The 26,230-nt window shown below is 37.9% G+C and overlaps 1 protein-coding gene across 5 annotated transcripts in view; it reads right to left on the reverse strand.

The window, feature by feature from the left end:
* Positions 1–1,967: 1,967 nt before the first annotated feature.
* The window catches only part of Rph (Rabphilin), a 695,894-nt gene continuing 671,631 nt past the window's right edge, over positions 1,968–26,230 (reverse strand). For all 5 annotated transcript variants that reach the window (XM_090406051.1, XM_090406050.1, XM_090406052.1 and 2 more), the window contains one exon: positions 1,968–2,194. In XM_090406051.1, coding sequence (XP_090262177.1) covers positions 2,070–2,194 — 125 coding nt within the window. In that variant the 3' untranslated portion in view covers positions 1,968–2,069. The remainder of the gene's footprint in view (positions 2,195–26,230) is intronic.

Raw genomic sequence — 26,230 nt, forward strand, 5'->3', positions numbered from 1 at the left:
AAATAAAATAAAATAATTGGAACTGAGTTATTCATTTATGTATTTTTTCTTTTACTACTTGAATAAGCTTTTTTTAAGAGTTTCTCATTTATTCTTTAAGCTTTTCTTAAAAAAAAAAAAGAGAAAAAAAAAGTATGTTCATGTGCTAACATTGTACTGATTGTGTAAAAGAAAGAATGTTTATATGACAGAATATGAATTTGCTTCTAGCATATTTATTTCTTATGAGTTGTTTTAGGGCCATTACCAATAATGTTTCATTGGATGTACACTCCTTTTAACTCATGCTGGCTAAGTGAGGAGGGGGAATATAGCAAAGTTACATATGAAAGCTTTGAAATTATTTGGTATGAGAATGAAATAGAAAATAGATAGAACCAGTGCCGTAGCTAGAGCTTTTGCCGCCCCTCTCAGTACACACCAAAAATACTACAAAAAGTCAAAAATGACATACAGGGAAATAAATTAAAAGAGTATGTTTATTTTTGAAGTAAAACTTTGACATTATAAAATGTTATTTTTCTTGCTTTTCCATTAGCAAAATCGCCGATGACATTGTCAAAGTCTATTTCATCACTCAGTTGCTGTTCTATAGACAGTATGGAAAGATTTCTTAAACGCAAAATGCCGCCCAGGACGGATGACCCCCCCTCCCCTCCCTCCTAGCTACACCCCTGGATAGAACATATCTAAGTTAGGCTAGGTATAATGTACAGGACACTGAGTGTAAAATGTTTTGACCAACTGACTGGCCATGTACAAATAAAGTGATCCTAATGGGAAATTTTAATTACAGGAATGTGGACTAGAAGTAAGAGACAGTGTATGTAAACAAAGAGTGAGTTTTTAGGGTTTCTGAGAATAACTAGTAGTTTATTGAAGAGCACATGCAGGGACAAGCAGATTATTATTCCTCTTTATATGGATTACTGTGCACAGATTTCGTCTCCTGGATTTCTTGGAGAAATGACGAAGTGGAGAGTATTCAGAGAGACGAATGATTTGCAATTCACCTGATTATTGAAGAGCACATGCAGGGACAAGCAGATTATTATTCCTCTTTATATGGATTACTGCGCACAGATTTGGTCTCCTGGATTTCTTGGAGAATGACGAAGTGGAGAGTATTCAGAGAGAAGAATGATTTGCAATTCACTGGCAAACATCAAACTGGTTGAACAGCATCTTCTGTTCAACCAGTTCCCCAAAGCTATTTTGATCCCCATTTCATCCTTCATGGAATTCAAATTTAACCAGGCATCCATTATGCACCACACTGCTTCATTCATTCGTTCATTGTTCGACACTGATTCTCTGGAAAGTAAATCTTCTTGTCAGTTTCTTGTTAGCGAGTCACAGCTGGTTGCCTTCGTAAGTTGAAGTGAAAATGAACAAACCAGCTAATCTCATTACATCAAGGTTGACATCTTTTCCAGAAGAAATCTTTCTGTTTCCTCCATCATCTTACATTTTATCTACACTCGCATTACCACTGAGTACCATCAGTGTGATACACAGTATGTCATCTCTTCAACCCAAAGTGCATAGCTTACATGTCACATTAAATTGACAATCAAACTTTCTACAACTATCCCTAGTCGAGATTATTTTATTAAGAAGGTGATACACTTTTTCACTAGTTGTATATTGGAAATATATGACTTCTGCATTACTTCAACCTTGGTATCTCTTCTGGATCTGGTGATGAGATCTCAATAAAGGTCAAAACCAGTGGCCCTTCCCATAATGAATAGCATTATACACACCCGAAAGGATGTGTGTTTTGCATTATGGGATACTAAGGCAGTTAATGTGAAGTCATTAGCCACTGTATACAAGTAGCTTAGTTGTGTAGATACTTCAAGTGCAATCTTTGTTTGCTTACACTTGGATAAAGGATTAAACAAGAATATAATTTCTTGGCAACTTTAATTTAATTTGTAATGAAATGAAAACACTTTCTACATACAATGGACATTTAAATGAAAGCAGTGATTCTGTTAAATGCACAGTATTTATATATATAAATGGTAGAATTCTGAAATTATTTTTGTACATAATTAAATTTGTTAATCCAGTAAATGAGCATCACTTAATCGGTGCCATCTTTCTATTCGTCTGTCAGGATTATTTACTGTGTCAAGCCAGTGCCTTAAACGCTCTCCTTTAGATTCAATACTTAACTGTAATCCACCTGCAAATGAAGTAAACAATTTAAAACAAAACTGCAATAACATATTACGTTGCTTCATATTCAGCATATATATTTATTAACATAAAGTTTGATCAAAAAATTTCCTGCCTTCTCCTTACACACACACATCACTATTAAATAAAGGCCAGTGAGGCTGAGCTCACAAAATTTTAATATGATATACACTGAAATGAATGGAGGAAAGAGTCCTCCCACCCACCACAAAAAAAGAACACACACACAAACTTGGCAAAGAAACTAAAAAAGAAAAGATAATATCATTTATTATCATAAACAAGTAGCTAAAAATGTTTCTCTACAAAACTTTTAATTTCAAAAGAGACTGTAGACATGAAAATTGAACTTTTCCCTCATGAAAATTTTCTCATGATTCCACCCTGATCAGGATGAAACACCCTTATACATTGATCACTGAATACTTCAACAACGTCTTCTGCTGCTCTTCCACTTTCATCCATTAACTTCATCTTATCATGATCATTCTTCCTTCTACTTGCCACATATCTAAAAAACTCTCTAGGGTTTTTCTTTGCCTGATTTGCCAATTTCTGCTCATACTCTACTTTTGTTTTCCTTATTAATTAACTGAGTCACTCTCCTGGCTTGTTCTTTATACTCTTCATGTGACTGATTATTACCATTATTCATCTTGTAATTCTTCCAAAGTACTATCTTTTTCTAGATTTCATGCTTAAGCTGCACATTCATCCATTTTACACCTACCTTATTCAGCCTTTTGGTCTTCGGAATACATTCACACATTAATGCTGTTATTTATTTCTTTGTCAGTTCCCATGCAGTATTTATTTCTTTACCGCTGAACTTCTCGTTTCATGTTATAGCTCCAAGCTGTCTCCTAAGCTTGTCATAATCACCAGCCTTATAATTCCACATATATCCTTTGTGGAATTATAAGGCTGGTGATTAAAACAATTACATCCTCTGATGAAATCTAGAACTCTTGATCCTTGCATGCCCTTCTTTATGTGCTGCCTGAGATAGTTATCTCTCAAGAACTTGAGATATTCATTTTCCTTATTTCCAGATGCTATCTCTTCATTCCACTCTACACCACCATAAATAAAATCACCCATAATAATTACCCTTCCTTTGTTCACTAATCCAAGTTGTCTATATATCATCTTCGAGTTGTCTACACTTCATCAGCACCTTCCACATTCCCAGGTATGTATGTCTTCCTCTCAACCTCCACGTTACACAACACTGCTTCATAACATTTTGCTTGCATTTATATGCAAGCAAAAAGTGCTTGCATATAAAATAATAATGGATAATTATTATCCTTTTTTTTAATATTCTGAAATATTAATCAAAATTGTGGATTGCACAGATATAAATAACTAGAATGCATATTCTTTTCTGAAGTATAATGGCATTTTATTTTATTCCATTTAGTATAGGTCTAAAAGAGGGCTGAAGACATTCTTAATAGGAGGATAGCTAAGACATATTATGCACTTGCATTGTCTAGGACTAAACCTCAGAAGTCTAAAACACTGATGGAAATGATGTTCTGGCCACCACAATGCATAAAATGCTGAACTTTAGTGCAATCTGGTCACACTGCAGCAGCCAAATCTTCTGTCTACTCTTCCACACTGGGGGAAGAGTAGACAGAACATCATTTCCATCAGTTGCCACCAACAGTTGAATTTGGGTGAAGGATACTGCTGAGCCACAATTCACAGAGTTCGGTGAAATTTCTCATGTATGCAGTTTAGCAAGGAGTCCATTATGGTGTTATCCATGTCCCTTTCAATTTCAACTTAAACAATCATGAAAAGTCAAAGAACGAGAAATAGAATGGATAAAGGCAAACCATCCAAAGCCTTCTATACGCACTTCACAAATATATGTGGTCTCAGTTCCAAATTCCATAAATGTTAATTTCCTCTAATCTGCAAAATGACATTTTCCTAACAGAAACTAAACTTTTTTCTTCTTCAAGCATATCTGATCTCAGTTTTCCCAGTTATACTCTATCTTTGACTATTTTCATCTCATACATAGCATTTGTGTACATATTTACAGTGTTATATCATGCCAGACAATTTTGACCTTAGAATCTCCTTGTTTTGGTTTTTTTTTGGATATAATATCATAAGGGACTTTGTGGCATGCAGAACTTGCAGCATTTATGCGTCTCGGGAATTGGATATATGGCTTGTGAACGAGAGTGGAGAGCGTATGTGCGCAAAATGCAGGCAGTGGGAGGAAATAAGTGCATTAGAAATATCAATATCCAACCTTGTTGCTCCAGGAACGGGGAATGAATGTAGGAAGACAAGTAGTGTGATAAGAGAGAATGAAAAAAAAAAAATATATATATATATATATATATGAATGAGAAAATAATAGTTGATAGAGTGGAAGGCACGAGTGACTGTGAAAGTTTAAGAGATGGTTTTGTTTGAGAGAGTGAATTTAGATTAAGAGTGACTGACCTGCAGAGGGAGATAGATGAGTTGAAAGAGGAGGTGGAATGTCTTGTGAATGACAGCAGAAGTATGAAAGATAAGAGTAGGAGAATGGAAGAGATAAATGCAAGGCGAATCAGAGTAGGGGAGAGAGAGAATTTTAGGAGTGTTAGAAGAGGAGAGAAAGGAAACAGTAGAAGAGAGGGAATGAGTGAGAGGTATGGGGGTGCTAGAAGAGGAGAGAATGGAAACAATAGAAAGGGTGGCTATGGCAATTAAGAGAGGTGAAAGGGTGGATGAGATGATTGTGATGGTAGGAACAAATGACTTGAGTAGAAATGTAAGTCAGGCAGCGAAGATATGAGATTTTTGCTTGAGGCTGTATGGAAGAAGACAGAGAGAGGAAAAATAGTGTGCATGTTGCCTAGGTATGATAATGACGAGCTGAGCAGAAGAGCAGTAATATTGAATGATATAATAGCTAGAATGTGTGACAAGAGAGAACTGGTATATGTGGATGCTTGGAGTGCGTTTGAGGAAAGAGAGGAATTGTATGCGAGAGACTGCATACATTTGATTGAGGAAAGACGTAGGCATCTGGAGAGATTGCTGTTCTGAATGAGTCAGTGTGTCCCAGGGAGGATGATAGCAAGGGTGGCCTCTTGTGGGAATGGATACTTGGGAGAAGGGAGACGACATCAGGTAACACTGAGCCCAGCGGAGTCTAGAGGGGATAATGTTGGGTATAGAAACAATGCCATTTATATGCTTTATGCTAATGCCAGAAGTATCCGGATTAAGGGAGAGGAATTGGTGGTGCAGATAGCGTAAGCCTGGCCAAAAATTATTGGGATCACTGAGACGTGGTTGACACGAGGATATAATAAGAGGAATAGAAGTTGCTGGGCACAGCATTTTTCGGCAGGATAGGAGTGGAAAGCGTGGTGGTAGGGTACTGCTTATGATAAGTGACGACCTATGTCCTCTAAGAGTGGGGGCTTTTGGAAGGAAGTGAGACAAATGAATTTGAGAGCATGTGGTGTGAGGTAGAGGTAGGCAAGACAGGATATTTAGTGGGGTGTTGCTACAGACCCAGGAGCACAGAGAATGGGGGACCAGGAGATGTTTAGACAGTTGAGTTTGGCAAGTGCAAGAAGAATGATTGTTATGGGAGATTTTAACTACAGCAGTATAAATTGGAGAGAGGAAGATGCATGTAGCAATAGGGGAATAGAATTTCTAGAATTCTTGAGGGACAAATGTCTTAGGCAACATGTAACAGAGGAGGGAACAAGAGGTTCAAGAATTTTGGATTTGGTTATAGCATCAGAAGAGTTGATAATAACTGAGATGACATCTCTCTCACCAGTTGGAGAGAGTGACCATATGGTTTTGACTTGGAAAATGAATAGACATGCAGGAGTATCAAACAGATGGGAACTTATGTGAAATTATAAAGCAGGTGATTATAATAGTCTTAGACGTCAACTTCGGGAAGTTTCATGGAGGGAGGAATTGGAAGGCCAGGATATCATTAGTGCGTGGGAAATTGTGAAAGAATATTTGCTAGCAGCAATGGTAAGTTGTATACCACAAGTGAAAAAGAGGACACAATTTGGAGCAAAGTGGATGACAAACAATATTAAACAGGAATTGCATGCGAAAAATAGCTTATGGAAGAGATATAAGGAGACAGGTGAAGAGAAGATGCATGAAGAATATAAGACACAGGCCAGAAGAGTGACTAGTGTGGTAAGGAAGGCAAAACTGGAATATGAGAGGAGATTGGCCCTAAGATCCAAAGAAAATTCTAGGGAATTTTTTTAGCTATGTGGCCAGTAGGAGGAGAAATGACTGTGGAAGAATGATATTGTGGGATAAAAATGGGAATAGAGTGACTGATGCAGAGGAAATAGTGGAATTGTTCAATGAACACTTTATTGGAGTATTTCATCCTGGAGGAGTCAGTTTTAATGCTAGAGAGATTGGGCAGTTTCGAGGTTTAGAGGTACAGGAGGAGAATGTGTTTCAGATACTGAGTACCCTGGATGTCAGTAAAGCTTTGGGACTGGATGGTATTTCACCACGAGTTTTGAGAGAATGTGCTAGGGAACTGACAGTGCCTTTAACCTGGCTTTTCAATGAAAATCTGGCTGCGGGAAAGGTGCCCATGGAATGGAAGGAGGTAAGATAGTGCCGTTGCATAAGGGCAGTAACAGATTGGAAGTGTCTAATTATAGGCCAGTTTGTGTGTCATCAGTAGTTAAGATCTTGGAGAAAGTAGTGAGGGACCGTATACAGCATTGGGCAGATGAGGGTAACGTTATCTGTGAGAGTCAACATGGATTTGTGAAATGGTGCTCTTGTTTTAGCAATATGCTAGCCTTTTATAATAAAGTTACAAAGAACATTAGATGATGGAAAGGCATATACTGCAATTTTCTTAGACTTAGCGAAGGCATTTGACAGGGTGCCACATGATAAGCTGATATTTAAGTTGCAGCACATGGGTCTGGATATCAGATTGGTCAATTGGATTCAGAATTGGCTGTTTGATAGGTATCAGAGAGTTGTGTATGGTGGAGCAGTTTCAAGGACAGGCAGAGGGTTACAAGTGGAGTCCCACAGGGCTCAGTACTAGGACCTATATTGTGTAACCTTTATATTAATGACATTGTCAGTGGATTGGAGAGGGCTATTCAGTTGTTTGCGGATGATTTGAATCTGCGAAGGGTTATTAATAATAGTGCAAACGTGGTAGCCCTGCAAGAGGATTTGAATAAGCTAGACAGACAGGCAAATGAATGGGGGTATTGGTTTAATGCAGCAAAATGTAAGGTCTCGAGGTTTGGGACACATCGATGGGACGCTGCATACTCTATGCGTGGAGTTAAACTGGAGGAAGTAGGAGAGACAAGAGATCTGGGTTTGATGATTGATAGAAACCTGAAATTTAGGGGACATATTGCAAAGGTGGTGAAGGTAACACAGAGGATTGCTGCAATAACGAGAAGGACACTGACCTGTAGAGATAAACTGGTTATCATTCAGTTGTATAAGAATCTGATCAGACCACACTTAGACTATTGTTCTCAGATCTGGTCCTCAGGATTTGGAGGGGATAAATTAACTGTGGACAGGGTACAAAGGCGGATAAAAAAATATGGTGTCGGGACTGTACAATTTTAAGTATGAGGGTCAGCTGAGGGAGTGTGGACTGCAGAGTGTGGTGGATAGAAGAAGGATGGGTGATATGATTGAGACTTTTAAACTGTTGAGAGGTGGTTACAGGGTTGACATTGAGGAGTTCTTTCGCTTGCTTGAACAGCGGGAAGGAGTCATGACAAGGGGCCATCCCTGGAAGTTAGGAAAGGAAACTGAGAAAGACGGTGAGGAGTGGTTTCTTTGCATGGAGGATGGTTGAACCATGGAATGCATTGCCTGATGGAGTGGTGAGAGCGAGAACAGTAAATGCATTTAAGGAGTGGTATGATAGACTTTGTATTTCCTAGGAGGGACCTCCCTCGATGAGTCTTGATAGACTTGTGTTTCTTAGAAAGGACCTCCCACGATGAGTCTTTTTACTCCATGGAGGCCTGAATAATAATAATAATAATAAAGTGATTTGAGTACACATTATTATTATTATTATTTATATCTAACTTCCATGGATTCAAGAGACTCATTTTGGGAGGTCTATACTTTCTCATGCAAAAAGATCATTGAATGTGCTTTAAACCATTCACAGTTTCCATACTCACCACACTTTTGGGCAATGCATTCTGTGCACCAATCACTCTCTATGCAGAGAACCTGTTTTTCACTTCCCTATTCACACCCTCCTTATATAGCTTCCAGAGACACCATCTAGTTCTATCCTTATCTCTTTATACTCTATGAAATATCTTCTCCTCGCTCATCTGGTAACAACCCCTCACCAGCTTATATGTCTTAGTCACATCCTCCCTTCTTCTTCTATTCACAAGGCTCTGTAAGTTGCATCCCCTCAATCTCTCCTCATATCTGACATTCTCAGACCTGACACTAACTTAGCAAACCTTCTCTGGACCTTCTCCAAGACATCCTCAGCACCCTGAAAACTGGGCAACCAACTCTGTGCATAGTATTCCATATGTGGCTTGATCAAAGCTTTGCACAAGGGAACCATAACCTCTTTGCCTCTGTGTCAATATCCTTCTCATTGTTGCCATAATCTGTTGGGATGTTCTTACAGTTTTAACAGTGTGACCCCCCCTGAACTTCAAGTCTCTGCCCACCATCATTCCTGATGATGGTTAAAGAAAAGATAGTGCATTTACTTAAAGTTCTCCACAGAACAAAATGTGAGATTGAGTGGTTGGAGAAATGCCTAGTGGATAGTATCACACAGAAGTGAAAGAAGGGGGGGGGGGTGGAAGAGAGATGCAAGGGCAGAAGCAGTGTATGAAAGAGCAAAAGTGTGAGAATTAGGATCAGATATTATATGGTTACTGATGGATGAGAGGGGTGTTTGAGGAGAGTGTGATAAAATCATATTTTCAGTGCTAAGATTAAAGATGTTAGTGATGCTTAAAGGATGCAAAGGGTGAAGGAGATGTTTATTTTGGCTGGTACAAATGATTTAGCAGGTGACAATTGTGATATGTGAGAAGATATGAAAGAATGGCTAGTGCATTTGAAAAAGAAGAGTAAGAAAGTAAAAGATGATATGATAGAGGCAAGCTGAGATGGATAACGATGATTGCAAATTCAGTCAGTATGCAGATTGTGTCAGAGGAATGGGGCGAAGTTTGTGGATGTGTGAAATAAGTTTGATGGAAGGAATGATATGTATAAGATGGATGGATGACTTGCATTTGAATGGATTTGGGATCAAGAGTCTTGTATGAGAGTTTAGAAGTTCACATTCAGGGAAATTAGAATGTTGGGGGGGGGATAAGCATAGATGCAGGCAATCTAGAGGGTAGTAAGTGGAAGAGTGATTACATTATGCACAATGTAGCACCTGAGGTTTTTAACATTAGTGGGTTGTGGAATGAAGGGGATATTGTAATTTATGTATACTAATACCAGAAGTATTCCAAATAAGAGTGAAGAGTTTTTGGCATTGATTAGCTGAGTTTGGCCAAAAGATATAGGCATTAGTGACCAAGGATAATATAGTGAATGGGATAGAATGCAATAGATATAATATCTTCAGAGAGGACAGTAGGAACAGGATGGTGGGAGAGATTTTGATAATGATAGCAAACAAATTATAACCAGAAAGAGCAGAAATACATCAGAGCAATGGAGATGCAAGGGCAATACAATTGAGACTGTCTGCTGTGAGATCAAGACAAACAGGATTAAATATTTAAATTAAGGGGGATATTAAATCCCACATTATTTCAAAGCCGAATAAGAAACTCAAAGATAGGCATCAAAGAGTTTCATGCCGAATATATCAAACTATAAAAGTTTCGGCGAATTGTAGCATAAGCTAAAGCACATAGTTCAACACTAGGGCAACTCGTTGCACTCGTTGAAATAATGTGGGATTTAATATCCCCTTAATTTAAATAATGTTACATTGCCAAAGTGAAGCCCATTGGCACTTTATTTTAAGTAATTTATGGGTGCACCTTTTTGACAACTTGTATAACAAAGTATAAAAGTTATTTTCGCTATAACCTCAGTATTACGTGGTCTACCTACTCACTGATGAGACCTCAATAAAGGTCGAAACCGGTCTGGGTAGTGACCGTCCACCATAATGTATAACATCATACATCTCCCAGGAGATGTGTTTTACATTATGGGAAATACTAAGAATAGTGATCAGAACTTTCCCCACCTTTGCAACGAGTTGTCCTAGTGTTGAACTATGTGCTTTAGCTTACGCTACAATTCGCCAAAACTTTTATAGTTTGCTATATTCAGCATGAAACTCTTTGATTCCTATCTTTGAGTTTCTTATTCGGCTTTGAAATAATGTGGGATTTAATATCCCCTTAATTTAAATAATGTTACATCGCCGAAGTGAAGCATATTGGCCCTTTATTTTAAGTAAAAGGATTAAATATGTAATTGGTTGCTGCTATAATCCAGGGGGTATAAGGGGGAATGTAGATGACATGCACTTGCAAATTAGCATGATGAATACAGGTCGAGTAATTATTATAAGGGATTTATTTCAACTAGGGGGAACATAGATTGGTAGGAGGAATGGTCACAGTCAGTAAAGGAAATGAAATTTATACAGCTGCTGAAAGATAATAACCTTAAGCAACATGTAATGAAGGGGACACGAGGATTGAGAGTGCTGGATCTGATCATAGAATCAGAGAACTTATTTTGTAACCAATATAACTATGCTGCCTCTCCTTGGGGAAAGTGGTCAAGTAGTCTTGACCTGGGAGTGGTAATTCCACATAACTCCTTATTAATAGAAAATTCTGAAAGATATGAAACATTTCCTGTTAAGAAGTATGTGTGGGATTACAAAGCAGGTGATTATGACAAGCTGAGAAGTCATCTTTCAGCAGTGCTATGGCATAAGAATTTGAAGAAGAGAGATGATGGTGGTGAATGGGATGTGGTCAAAGGGTATTTGAAGAAAGCAGTATCAGAATGTGCATCCAGGATAAGAAGGATAAATGAGATAGGAGTTAAATGGATGAATAGCTTCATTAAGCTTCCTTACCTCTATGGTAAGGAAGGCCAAGCTAATTATGAGAGAACACTAGCTGTGTAATTTAAAAAATGCTGATGGTAGGGAGATAACAGAAGCAAACCAAATAGTTGCATTAACTCAATGAGCATTTTTCAGGGGCATACCATCCAGGTGGTGATATTACAATCCTGAATGTGATGTTGATTGATGGGAGAACACAGGTTGAAGAAATGAAGTTCTCCTTAGAATACTGCAGAACTCAATGCGAATACTGTGGTGGAATTAGATGGCATATCAGCCCGTGTATTATGAGAATGTGCAAGGGTATTAACTAATCTGAGCAAGCTGTTTAACTTAAGCCTCACTCATCTTGGAGTAGTGGTTAAGGTATTGGAGAAATTGGTGAGACAGAATTCAGGACTGGGTGGATAGAAATGTTGATACTCTATAAAGACAACATGGTTTTATGAAGGGTAACTCTTGCCTTAGTAACTTGCTTTCTTTCTATAATCAAGTGACAATGGAGGTGGATAAGGGAAATGAATAATAAGTGATGCTACTAGACTCTGCAAAGGCATTTGATAGGATTCCACATAGAATTCTGTTGCATAAAATAGAGCAAACAGGGATAGATATGAATCTAGTGATTTGGATCTGAGGGGGGCTGATGGACAGATATTAAAGAGTGGTTTATGGAGGAGATGAGTCCAGGAGAAAGCAGGTGACTAGTTGTGAGCTTGGTCCTCTGTTGTTTAACTTGAACATCAATGATATAGGAAATTTGACAGAAAATAATTAGTTGTTTGCTGATTATGCTAAACTGGGAAGACTGATGGTAAATGAAGATAATGCAGAGATCCTGCAGGAAAAAATCAACTGGCCATATGCCATCATCATCAGCAGACATATTATCATCAAGTTTAATGCCAGTTTTGTGTGGCCAAGTGTGGATGATGCACTTTGGAGAAATAACTAGCTGTGTATTTCTCCATCCATTCTATCAGTATAGAACTGCAGTTCAGTTCTATATTGATAGAACTGAACTGCAGCAAACTGATGAGGCCAGGGTCTTGGGGGGGGGGGTGATTGGGGACAAGGAGTTGAAGTTTAGAGTGCATATTGTGAAGGTAGGGACAACAGCACATGAAATTACGTGGTTGTTAAAGAACACACCAACAAGCAAGGATAGAGAAGCTATTGTTCCCCTATATAAGGCTATAATAAGGCGATCTGAACTACTGTGTGCAGATCTGGAAAACCAGATTCTGACAAAGATTGGAATGCTCCCTATGAGAATAGATTGATAGTTTATGCACTTCAAAAACTATGTGCTAGGCAAAAAACAGAGGACATGATAGAAGCACATAAGTTATTAAAGGGGTTTTATAGGATTGACACTGAAGACTTTTTAAGTTCATGGCAAGAAGGACGAGAACAGTGGGGGGAGGGGGGGATTACCCATGGAAATTGTGCAAAAGCATGGTTAACATGGGTATTATGAGTAGATTTTTTGGTTGATGGATGGTGAGTGTGTGTGTGTAACGGGTTGCCAGAGGTGATTACAAGTGCTTTGTCAGTGAAGTGAATGAGGTTAATGAGATGTATGAAAGGTATTATGTGAATAATGGATCTTCAAGATGAGTGTTCTGACTCTATGGAGATACCTGTATAATAATAATAATAACATATCCTGAAGCAATTTTTATTGGTAGAAGCATTTATTTCCATTCTACTTCAAACTACCCTACCTTAATAAAGTGTGTCAAACTTGTTCGAATGAAGAACCAAGCATTATTATTATTATTATTATTATTATTGTTGTTCCGGGCAACTCCAAGGAGTCAACAGACTCATCGAGAGAGGCCCTAACATCGTGTCAAGAACAACTATTCAACATTGACACAGTATCTATCATACCTTGCCTTGAACTCATTCACGGTCGTGGCACCCACAACAGACTCTGGAAGCTTATTCCACTCATTCACCACTCTCAAAGTAAAAAACCTAGATCTAACTCCCTTGTCAACCACGCTCTTGCCCAGCTTCCATGCATGGCCCCTAGTCCTCCCACCACCAGTCATATTTTCAAAAATATCTTCTGGATCAATCTTATAGAAACCCTTCAGTAATTTGAATGTCTCAATCATATCACCCCTCCTTCGCCTATCATCCAATCTCTGCAACCCACAAATCTTCAACCTATTCTCATATGGTTCATTCCACAGACCTTCTATCATCTTGGTCACTCGTCTCTGGATCCTCTCCACTTCCTCCCCATCACGAAGAAACCCTGGTGCCCATAACTGGGCACAGTAGTCCAGATGGGGTCTTATCAAGACTCGAATCCTTCCAATACAGAGGAACAACAACTTGTTTGTCTCTGCACGTTAAAGTATTTTTCAGCAACCAGGTGATTTGATGAGCTGATTTAGTCACTTTTGCAATGTGCCCCCTAAACTTCAATTCCCTATCCACCAACACTCCCAAATTCCTGGCCTCATCAATCTCCTGGAGTACGGTTCCACCAATGCTGCTGCTATTCTTTTCACCCCAAAGTGCATAACCTTACACTTTGCCACATTAAATTGACATCCATTTTTCCTAGCCCAGTCCTACAAACTATCCAAATCATCCTGTAAATTTTTGACATCCTGTGCACTCACAATTGCTCTACTCAACTTTGCATCATCAGCAAACAAGTGAACACTTCCTCTCAAATCCTTTCCTATATCATTGATGAACAAATTGAAAAGCAGTGGTCCAAGAACAGAGTTCTGTGGCGCTCCACTAGTCACAAGCCGTCTTTTAGACTCCACTCCTGAATAAACCACTCTCTGGTATCTCTCCTTCAACCACCCTCCTATCCATCTCACCAACCCTATATCTATCTCCATCTGCTCCAGTTTACTGATTAGGGTTCTGTGTGGTATCCTATCAAAAGCCTGGAAAGGTCCAGTAGTATTACTGTAAACCCATTACCCCTATCCTGAATTTGCACATCCATTACATTCAGCAACACTTTCTCAAGTCTCCTTACACCGTAACCATTCAAATACAAGCCATCCATCTTATATAGATCCTTTCGCCCATCGAACTCACTCCACACATCCACAAATTCCACACCACTCGTCATACATAACCCACTCATAAAGTCATTTGCAATTATGGCCCTCCTTTTAAATATTTCACTGTCATACCATGGCAAAAGACTAATCATTCTAACTCTCTCACTCTTTTCTTTTGCTACCTCAAACAATTCATTCAAGTCTTCTATCATTTCCATTTTATCTCCTTTCAAATCATTCGTACCTGCCACAACAATTATTTCTTTCACCCTTTCCTTTTGCTCTCTAATAGACTCAGTTATATCCTTTATGGTCGCACCAGGTTGGTACTATTTTGTCAAATCCTCTACTAACACACCTCGTACTAACAAGTCTCCATACAGCACTCTATCCTTCATTTTGTTCATGTTCACACTCATACGCCTATTGTTCCTGTCATATTCTCTCCACTTCCTCCCCATCACGAAGAAACCCTGGTGCCCATAACTGGGCACAGTAGTCCAGATGGGGTCTTATCAAGACTCAATACAGAGGAACAACAACTTGTTTGTCTCTGCATGTTAAAGTATTTTTCAGAAGCCAGGTGATTTGATGAGCTGATTTAGTCACTTTTGCAATGTGCCCCTAAACTTCAATTCCCTATCCACCAACACTCCCAAATCCCTGGGGAGTGTTCATTGGTTGGTTCATTCAGTCGACTTTTGCTCATACGCTCTAGTTGCTGTTTTGCCCTTTGTATCGCACCATTCAACAATGCGATCTCACTCATTGCATCTATCTCATCTTTTTTATTCTCAGTAAAACCATTAATACTATCATTCACACTTTCTACATTCACACTCTCACAATTCTCTGGTACAACCTCGCTGTTTCTTGTCATATCCCTATTTTCTTCATTCTGAAGTTTGACAAAAATATCACACTCACGATCCGAAATACACTTCAATTCCTCATTCTCCCTACATTTTCTACACACATTCACTCCTTTATTATCATCTAACCACACTCTGACCGCACTCCGCAAAGCATACATTTCGCAGATAGTACACTGAATCATCTCCTTCACATTACCGTTCTTGAAAGAAGATGGTGAACCATCATTACTGGCCGCCATTTTCCTTTGTACTGGAGCCATACTTACTAGTAACGTATTTTATCAAATTATAAATTTTAAACACCAAAAACACACAAACAGACGCACTAAGAAGCATATTACAACTAGTCATCAAAATTTATACTTTCCTTTTCTGTTTATATCAATGTCCAAAACAGCTGCAAGCAAACTATTGACACTTCCAAAACTGATTCCTAATAGGCTAAAAGCAGGAAACTGGCATCCTATTCATGTAGCAGAGATGCTTGTTGCTTAAAGCTACTGGCCATGACTTCTTCAACCCACTTACACCCCTTTTGCACTCAGATTGTACCTTTGCAATCTTACACACAGAAAAAGCCAATATCCTGGCATTTTACTTTCCCTCTAATTCTTGTATAGGTGATCTTGGTAAATGTAAGGCTTTCATCCCACACAGCTCCACAACACTGAATGCTACCCCCCACCAACTGCTTTTTCACCAGAAAGTGATCAGAAGAATTTTGTCCAAACTGAATACCTAAAATGTCATGTAGTGTTGACGGCAGTTTCTGATTTCACTGAAGGTTTGTTTAGTAGGGTCAACTTTGGATCTATGTTACAATTTCTACAATTTCATCCTTCTTAACGATCCTGCACTCTGGACATTAGACAACGTTTGACCCATTTCTAAAAAGATAACAAATCTTTGCAGCATAAGTCCAGTTTCACTCATTTCAATTATTTTTAAAGTAATGAAGGAAATTGTTAACACGCAACTTTTATATTACCTTGATGCTGCTCAATAAACAATTCTCAGTATAAATTTCACTTCTGTCATTTGATAGAGGATCATCTTGTTTATGTTACTCATCTTTGAACAAAAGGAAAGGTTTGGAGAATCTCAAGTAGTTGCTCTTGATATCTCTAAGGCATTAGACTGAGTTTAGCAAAAAGGCCCATTAAGTAACTTTCATCATATGGTTTCTTCTGCAACTGGGTTACCAGCTTATCCTAAAACTTTTCACTCTACGTTCCACAAGATTCTGTTCTTTTGCATACTTACTTTTACATATCAACAACTCTCGCTCTCTCTTGTTAAAAACAATACAAATTTTTGCAGATGACACTAGAGTGAACTCATTTTTCTCATTTGGCAAGCCTTGCACCACAGTTTCCAGAACATCTATGTCACCATAAATTCTAATCTTCAGCCTATTCTTCAGTGGGGTTTGAATAACCCTGTCAACTTCAATGTCAATGCCAGCAAAATACAAATTGCTTTATTTTCTACAAAAAGTGGGGAAGAGAGTAATTTCCTTCCAATCTTACTTTTGACAAGTCTCTAAACAAGATGAGATTTCTATAGTTGGAATTACCATAACATCAAGTCTCTTTTAGTATAAACATATTGCAAATACTTCCTCCTCAGCATCCAAATATTTACTTTTCTCTTTTTCTCAAAGCAACCTTAGCTTTGAACAGCTATTAGATTTATACAAACACAAATCCAAATAGCCATTCAATACTATTGTCAGATTTGGGATAGTACCCCGAATAAAATTAAAACATCTAAAACCAACTGGATTCCAAAGGAATGTGAAAATATTGAAGAGGAACCACAAAGAAACAACTCCAGAAGTGAAATGATAAGCAGATTAATAAAATCCTTCTCTAACACTAATTGGTCAAATGAGAATGAAAATGGCATGCTTTTTGACTGGAAAGGATGAAATCTTACAGTCTTGACACAATTACATAGCCAACCTTTTCCCAAAAGACAGTAGCTCTAATAATCCAAATCTTGAAGACATAATAAAAATGACATTGGATGAAGAAGATTTCCCTATTTTAAGAAAAGAGGAAGAAGCAGCAAATATCTTTGAAGGTGGGTAAAATCACTAGGCATAGATGGAATAAGTTCAGAACCTATCACAGATGCTTTGTTTAAAATTTGCCAAGATGTATGGAATAATGAATTGTGGCCTAATGATTGGTGAACCTCTATTCTTATAATTGTTCTTAAAAAAAAAAAAAAGGAACAGTATAAAATGTAACAATTATAGAATTATCAGTCATCCAAGCAAAATTTTCCTAAAAAAATCTTACTCTTTAGGATTGGGAGGAAAACAAAGAGCTCAGGAGACAGCTTGCAGATGTAGCATGGAATGAGGAGTTAGCTGGAAAAGAGATCAATGCAGCTTGGGGGATTTTCAAAAAATATTTAGTAGATGCAATGTCTAAATGTATACCACGGGTGAGAAGGTTAAATAAGGTAGGTGTGAGATGGATGAATAAAGAGATTAAGCATGCAATACAGAAAAAAAAGGCATTGTGGAGACAGCATAAGAGAAGTGGAAGTAACCAATTTCATGAGGTCTACAAAGACCAGGCAAGGAGGGTGACTTGGTTGGTGAGAGTAGCTAAAGAGAGGTATGAACAGCAGTTAGCTAATGAAGCCAAAAAGAATCCTAGGGAGTTCTTTTGATATGTAGCCAGCAAAAGAAAGAATGATTATGGAAGGATGACATTGATTGGAGAAAATGGTATAAAGACAGTTGTTGCAGAATGTATGGTGGAGATACTTAATGAGCAGTTCATAAAGATCTTTCAATCTTGTGAATGTGACTTCATGGAGAGATTAAGAGCAGTTGATGATGGGGAGGAGAGACTGACTGTAAGTGAGCAAGAGGTGTTTGGGGAGTTGAGTAAACTAGATGTAAATAAGGCTGTGGGACTTGATAATATATCACCACGTATTCTGAAGGAGTGTGCCAGAGAGTTGACACCTGCCTTGACATATTTTTTTAATACGAGTCTTGCACTTGGTCAAGTTCCTAAAGAGTGGAAGGAGGGCAAGATTGTGCCACTTCATAAAGGAGGTGATCAAACTCAAGCATCAAACTATAGGCCTATCTGTGTGTCAGGTGTTGTGGTTAAGTTGTTGGAGAAGCTTGTGAGAACTAGGATCCAGAGTTGGGTTGACAACAATGGTATAATCTTTGATGGACAGCATGGATTTGCTAAAGGGAGGTCATGTTTTAGTAATCTACTTACTTATTACAATAAAGTGACTGCTTCCTTGGACAGAGGAGAAGGATACACAGTAATATACTTGGATTTCACAAAAGCTTTTGATAGAGTACCTCATGATAAGTTGACAGTCAAACTAGAGCAGATGGGGTTGGATATTAGATTAGTGCATTGGATTGGAGACTGGCTATCTGATAGGTATCAACAAGTTGTGTATGGGGGTGCAATATCCAGGAAAAGGAAAGTCACTAGTGGAGTGCCTCAGGGGTCTGTTTTAGGGCCATTACTATTTAACTTATATATTAATGATATTGGTGAAGATTTGGATGGAGATATTCAGTTGTTTGCAGATGATGCAAAGTTGGGACGAACCATAAAGAGTAGTGAAGATGTTGTGGCCTTGCAAGAAGACTTGAATAAATTGAGTGATTGGGCAAACAAATGGGGGTGTGAGTTCAATGTTGCAAAATGTAAGGTTTTAAAATTTGGAAAACAAAGATGGGATGCAGAATTTATGCTTGGTGAGAATATATTGTTGGAAGTAGAGGAAATAAGAGATCTGGGGGTGATAGTGGATAAGGATCTAAAATTTAGGGGACACATCGCCAAAATTGTGAAGACAACACAAAGACTTCTGGGAATGATGCGGAGGACACTGACATGTAGAAGTAGGGAGATACTTGTTCCAATGTATAAGGCTTTGATTAGGCCACACTTGGACTATTGTGCCCAGATTTGGTCACCGGGTTTTCAGAAGGATGAAGAGATGTTGGAAAGGGTTCAAAGGCGACTGACTAAGGTAGTTTCTGACCTCTGGAATGTTGAGTATGAGGAAAGATTGAAAAGATGTAATTTGCAGAGTCTCGTGGAGAGAAGGAAGAGGGGAGATATGATAGAGACCTACAAGTTGGTAAGGGGTTGTTATAGGATAAATGGTGGAGAAGTTCTACAGAGAATAGTGGGAGATCAGGGGAGAACCAGAGGTCATCCCTGGAAACTGTATAAGGAGGGTGTGAGTAAGGGAGTGAGAGGCAGGTTTTTTTCGTGCAGAGTTGTGAGTGATTGGAATGCCTTGCCTGAGAGCGTGGTGTCTGCAAGTAGTTTGAATGTGTTTAAGACACGGTATGATGAGATGTGTGTGTAAGATAAAAGGACCTCCTAGATGAGTCTTTGACTCCATGAGGTCTTGTTTAATAATAATAATAATAATAATATTTTCAGAGCAACCAGGATTCTGTAAAAACAAGAGTATTTATAGATCATTTATTTACAGTACATCTCAAAGGAGAAAAATATATTCAACATAATAAAATAGCATGTCATAATTTCACAGATATACAGAAGCAGTTTGATTCAGTATTTTATGAGGCATTTATTGTGGAGAATACTGGACCAGTATGGAATAGATAATAAAATAGTTTGCTTCATTAAAACTCTTGTCTGTTTCTCAAAATTTTTAATAGAAACCAATAGCAACTCCAGAATGCTTCTAAAATGGAAGAGGTATGCATCAAGGCTGTATACTTTCCCCAATGCTTTTTAACCTATATTTGGAATATATAATAAACTTAGCCTTAGAAAACAGTGGTAAATACTGGTAAATAAAAATCAATAACCTTAGATTTGCTGATGACATTGACCTAATAGCAGAGAATGAACAGCAAAATTATGGAGACTACAACCATGTTAGGAATAATTACTTTAATTTTCCAACATTTTGAACTTCATATTAGGATCATCATCTGGAGTATACACACACATATATTATATAAAGACAAGCTATATTACATTTCAAACAGTATGCCAAAGTGACAGTCATTTGATCAACAGTTATTCTACTGGCCTCACCTCTAGTGGAAAAAAAAAATCCTACATAAAAAATATATTATATTTATAACATCATCAGACAACAAATTTATATAGATAGTTTTAATGCAGCAAAAGTGGTGGCTAATCCATAATTTAACATAAGTGTTGTTGTGTTACAATTAACTCTTAGACCAAAAGGTTATGTGGGTAGAATATATGCCATCCATATTCTTGGGATTTTTAGAAAACCATTATTGCTAAAATTAGGGTGGTTGATAAGAATTTCACAGCCTTCCTTAAATTTACGTTCATATCATGTTTTGGTGTGATGTAAACAACAGGTGCCTTTCCAGTCAATCCTATGTAGAGTATCAGAGCATGATCAGAAAGGTCAGATTTAATGTGCCATTTATGTTCCTTTTTTCTGATAGGAATTGTGCATTCTGTTCCATCTACATAGGACAAATTACAGGTGCAGTGAATATGGTATACTCCAGGGTGGCCATCGGAAGAAGTGGATCCTTGGATGAGTTGAATAACTTCTTTAATTTTACAGGAGGTTTAAAGGTGGCATTAAGGTTGTATTTTTGTAGTCTTTGTTTATTTTCTCTGGTATCCCTTTAATATATGGAATGGCTACAATTTCATTGTAATTTAGTTTATTATTATTTTTAAGTGGAATCTTGTGAAGAATTATGTTAGTATTAATATTTATGTTGGTATAAGAATTAGTATTTTTGCTGTAGTCATTTTTCAGGAAGGTATTGCTGATAATTTTTAATTCATGTTTAAGTGCTTGTTCACTGAAGCAAATCTTCAAAGCCATGTTTTTTTGTGTGTTAATGACATCTAATTTTTGTGTTGGGTGGTAGTGGTAAGAGTCTATGTGTATATATTGGCCAGTATATGTAGGCTTATGGTAAAGACTGTCGGAAGGAAGACAAGTGACAAGTGTATCTAGAAAAGAAAGTTTGTTTTGACTTTCAATTTAAATTGTGAATTGTATGCGTTTGTGTTGGCTGAGGAAAGGGGTCTAATGCCTGGTGGTCATTACTTAAATCAGTTACATCGTGGCTCATGGATACAGTTAAAAACTACTTCTGCACTGTGCTCGTTCCCTGAGAATTTATGGTTTGCCCAAGATTCACTAGCAGAATGTGCCACCTTTCGCCAATAGTTGAAGGTATCAACAGCCCCCAATTATCATCTAGCCAAGAAACTAGTGTCAACACTCAAGGAGTTGGTAGTTCATTCCTCCACCCTCCCATATTAAAAATACACAACACTTTGTAAAGAAAATTAAAGACATCACACTAGAAAAAAGTGATTTATAAGTCAGTTATTGACGTCTCTGTCCTTTTCACAAATGTCCTAGTCAATGATAGAACGCTTCTTTTACAAGACAAATTCCAACCTGATATCACAGTACTCTTTTCTCAAGTACTGCGTTCTAGGTATTGTGTGTGGCAAAATACTTTTTACCTGCAAAAAGAAGGCACAGCCATGGGCTCACTGTTATACCCTCCCCAATAAAATTGTTAACTTTATAGAAGCTTTTAAGCAACATACTGTATATTCCTATACTTTAAACCTAAAGTCTGGCTAAGATACATTGATGATGTTTTTGCTATCTGGTCCCGTAGCTATCAGACATTAGACAATTTCCTCAGCCACTTAAACAAACAACACAAATGCATACAATTCACAATTATTATTATTATTATTATTATTCAGGCCTCCATGGAGTCAAAAGACTCATCGTGGGAGGTCCTTTCTAAGAAACACAAGTCTATCAAGACTCATCGAGGGAGGTCCCTCCTAGGAAACACAAAGTCTATCATACCACTCCTTAAATGCATTTACTGTTCTCGCTCTCACCACTCCATCAGGCAATGCATTCCATGGTTCAACCATCCTCCATGCAAAGAAACCACTCCTCACCGTCTTTCTCAGTTTCCTTTCCTAACTTCCAGGGATGGCCCCTTGTCATGACTGTTTCCCGCTGTTCAAGCAAGCGAAAGAACTCCCCAATGTCAACCCTGTAACCACCTCTCAGCAGTTTAAAAGTCTCAATCATATCACCTCTCCTTCTTCTATCCACCAAACTCTGCAGTTTACATTCCCTCAGCCGATCCTCATAACTAACATTGTACAGTCTTGAAACCATCTTTATTATCTGCCTTTGTACCCTTTCCACAGTTAATTTATCCCCTTCAAATACTGGGAACCAAATCTGAGAATAATAGTCTAAGTTAGGTCTGATCAGATTCTTATACAACGGAATGATAACCCTTTTATTTCTGCAGCTCAGTGTCCTTCTCATTATTGCAGCAATCCTCTGTGTTGTTACCTTCACCACTTTGCAGTATGTCCCCTAAATGAAAGGTTTTTATCAATCATCAACCCCAGATCTTTTGTCTCCCCTACTTCCTCCAGTATAACTCCTCCCATAGAGTATGCAGCGTCCCATTGATGTGTCCCAAACCACAAGACCTTACATTTTGCTGCATTAAACCAATACCCCCATTCATATGCCCATCTATCTAGCTTATTCAAATCCTCTTGCAGGGCTACCATATCTGCTCTATTACTAATAACCCTTCCCACATTCCCATCATCCGCAAACACTAAGTATCCCCTTGCGATCCACGGACAATGTCATTGATATAAAGGTTAAACAATATAGGTCCTATTACTGAGCCCTGTGGGACCCCACTTGTAACCCACTGCCTCCTTGAAACTGCCCCACCATACACAACCCTCTGATACCTATCGGAGGCAATCCTGAATCCAGTTGACCAATGTGACATCCAGACCCATGTGCTGCAACTTAAATATCAGATTATCATGTGGCACCCTGTCAAATGCCTTCGCTAAGTCTAAGAAAATGGCAGAATATGCCTTTCCCTCATCTAATGCTCTTGTAACTTTATTATAAAAGGCTAGCATATTGCTAAAACAAGAGCACCCTTTCACAAATCCATTGACTCTTGCAGATAACATTACCCTCATCTGCCCAATGCTGTATATGGTCCCTCACTACTTTTTCCAAGATCTTAACAACTACTGATGACACACAAACTGGCCTATAATTAGACACTACCAGTCTGCTACTGCCCTTATGCAATGGCACTATCGTACCTTCCTTCCATTCCATGGGCACCTTTCCCGCAGCCAGACTTTCATTGAAAAGCCAGGTCAAAGGTACTGTCAGTTCCTTAGCACATTCTCTCAAAACTCGTGGTGAAATACCATCCAGTCCCACAGCTTTACTGACATCCAGAGTACTCAGTATTTGGAACATACAGAATTGAACCTGAAAATCAGAACACACTTCCTTTTCTTCATACACTTGCCACATATCTTCCAAGCAGTCCTTCCTTCACTGTTTACCATAAGCCTACATACTGGCCAATATATACACATAATCTTGCCCCCCCCCCCCAATACAAAAACTAGGTGTCATTAACACACTAAAAAAACATGTCTTTGAAGATTTGCTCCAGTGAACAAGCACTTAAACATGAATTAAAAGTTATCAGCAATACCTTCCTGAAAAATGGCTACAGCAATAATACTATCAATATAATTCTTCCAAGACTCCAGTTAAAAATAAAAATAAACTAAATTACAATAAAACTGTAGCCATTCCATACATTAAAGGGATACCAGACAAAATAAACAAACACTACAAAAATACAACCTTAATGCCTTTAAACCTCCTACAAAACTAAAGAAATTATTCAACTCATCCAAGGATTCACTTCCTCCACTGGCCCACCCTGGAGAATACCATATTCAGTGCACCTATAATTTGTCCTATACAAGTGAAACAGGGTGTACAATTACTATCAGAAAAAAGGAACATAAATAGCACATTGAATTTAACTATGGTAAATCTGGCCTTTCTGATCATGCTCTGAATACATACATAAAATTGACTGGAAAAGCACCTGTTATTTATTTTGTTAACAGTATATATTAGACCACAGAAAAATAAGTAAATAATTAATTTATTAACTATTTATTAACTTATTGCTGATATTTCACTGGTGTTATAACCAGCATCTTCAGAGCATAAAATACAGTTTGTCACAATATGCAAGACTATAACAACATGGTGTAATCAACGGACTAGTTAAACAAAATTGTAGCAGCAACACAAAGACTAGAGTTCTGATTTTGGCGCCCTCTATCTGAAAAAAAAAATTGCAGCTATCACATAAGACTAGAGTCCTAAACAGAGAAAAAAAACGGTACTAGTTTTTTCTTAAGATGACTGTCTCCCAGATTTTAGGCAAATTTATACAACCATATTTGTTGAGATTTGGAGTGTGTTTCAGGGTTTCTGTTGCCTCTAAAAACAATCTCTCCAACTTGTAAGAGCTTCTGTGCAGTACTTTTGTGTTCTTCCTGATCCTGTGTGCAGGGGTATCCAGAGCATGGTCTGCTAGGCCCGACTTGCCATAGTGATAATGCCAGATGTATCTTTTGTGTTCGCTGATGCGGATGTTCACAGTTCTTCCTGTTTGACCGTAGTAGGCTTGATTACATGAGCAGGGTACTTTGTAGACTCCTGGATGTGATAAAGGGGGAATGCTGTCCTTGGGTTTGCGGATAAGGGTTGCTAACTGTTGTTTGCATTTTTTTTTTCCCTAATGTTGTTCCCATACGCAAGAGGTTGGCTGATCAACCTGTAGCATGTTAGTACTGCATATGGGTAGTGGGTTGGGAAAGGATAAACTTGTTTATATTTGATATATATTGTATTCCTTGGGAAATATGTTAGAGGAAGACTGTTCCACAGTACAGCAATAGCAGGAATGAAGGAGGAGGAAAAGAAAATTGTTCTGTGGATTTCTAAGTGTACTGTGAAAGGATGTTGGACTGTATATGTTCCAGTGGGCTTAGTACAGGGTGGGGGAATTAATGATGCTGTTAAATCACATCAAAACATGGTATGAGCATAAATTTAAGGATGCCCATGAAATTTTTATCAACCATCCTAATCTTAAAAGTAATGGTGGTCTAAGAATCCCAAGAATATGGATGGCACATATTCTACCCACATACCCTTTTGGTCTAAGAGTTAATTATAATTAGAACTGTAAGTAATCTAGAACCTTAACTCTAATACAACACTCATGTTAAGTTATGGATTAGCCACCGCTTTTGCTGTATTAAAACTATCTATATGAATTTGTTGTCTGATGATGTTATAAATATAATATAGTTTTGATGTAGTTTTTTTTTTTTTTCTCCACTAGAGGTGAGGCCAGTAGAACCATGGTTGATCAAATTATTGTCACTTTGGCATACTGCTTGAAATGTAATATGTGTATGCTCTATGTGTGTGTGTACTCTAGATCGGGCATGGCCAACTTCATTCTATACAAGGGCCAATATATGATGAGTGGTAGTGTCACAGGCTGCACACTTTTAGAAAGAACTTAAATAAAAATAAACTCTGCACTTTTTCAAGGCAATAGTTATATGTATTGAATTACTATATTTGTTAAATCATTTACTACTGGGAGAACAATATAAAATACTTGATTGATTTAAATATAAGTTGTTAAATTAAATTTAACTACATATTTCTGTTTTTTTTACATGTAACACAACTTAATGAGAACATTGTGGGAGTTCATGTGTGGCAACAAGTTCATCAAAGTCGATTTTCAACGATGATGACGATATTCGTAACAAACCCTGAAGGTGGTCATCAGTCAGTCGACTTCTTTGTGATGATTTAACCATCCTCATAGTTGAGAAAGTGCATTCACATATGTATGTGCTTCCAAACATAGATGTAATTCTCAAGCTGAAATCACTCAATGCAGGATATTTTTCCCTTGGTACCAGTTTCCAAAAGTCAATGCCTATCTCCACCTTGACTGGAAAAAGGGATCACTTTGAAGGTCACACAACTCCAATTGAATA

This window comes from Typopeltis vanoorti, chromosome 16 (assembly GCF_054136105.1).
Source record: "Typopeltis vanoorti isolate ZY-2024b chromosome 16, IOZ_Tvanoo_1.0, whole genome shotgun sequence".
NCBI classification, from domain to species: domain Eukaryota; kingdom Metazoa; phylum Arthropoda; class Arachnida; order Uropygi; family Thelyphonidae; genus Typopeltis; species Typopeltis vanoorti.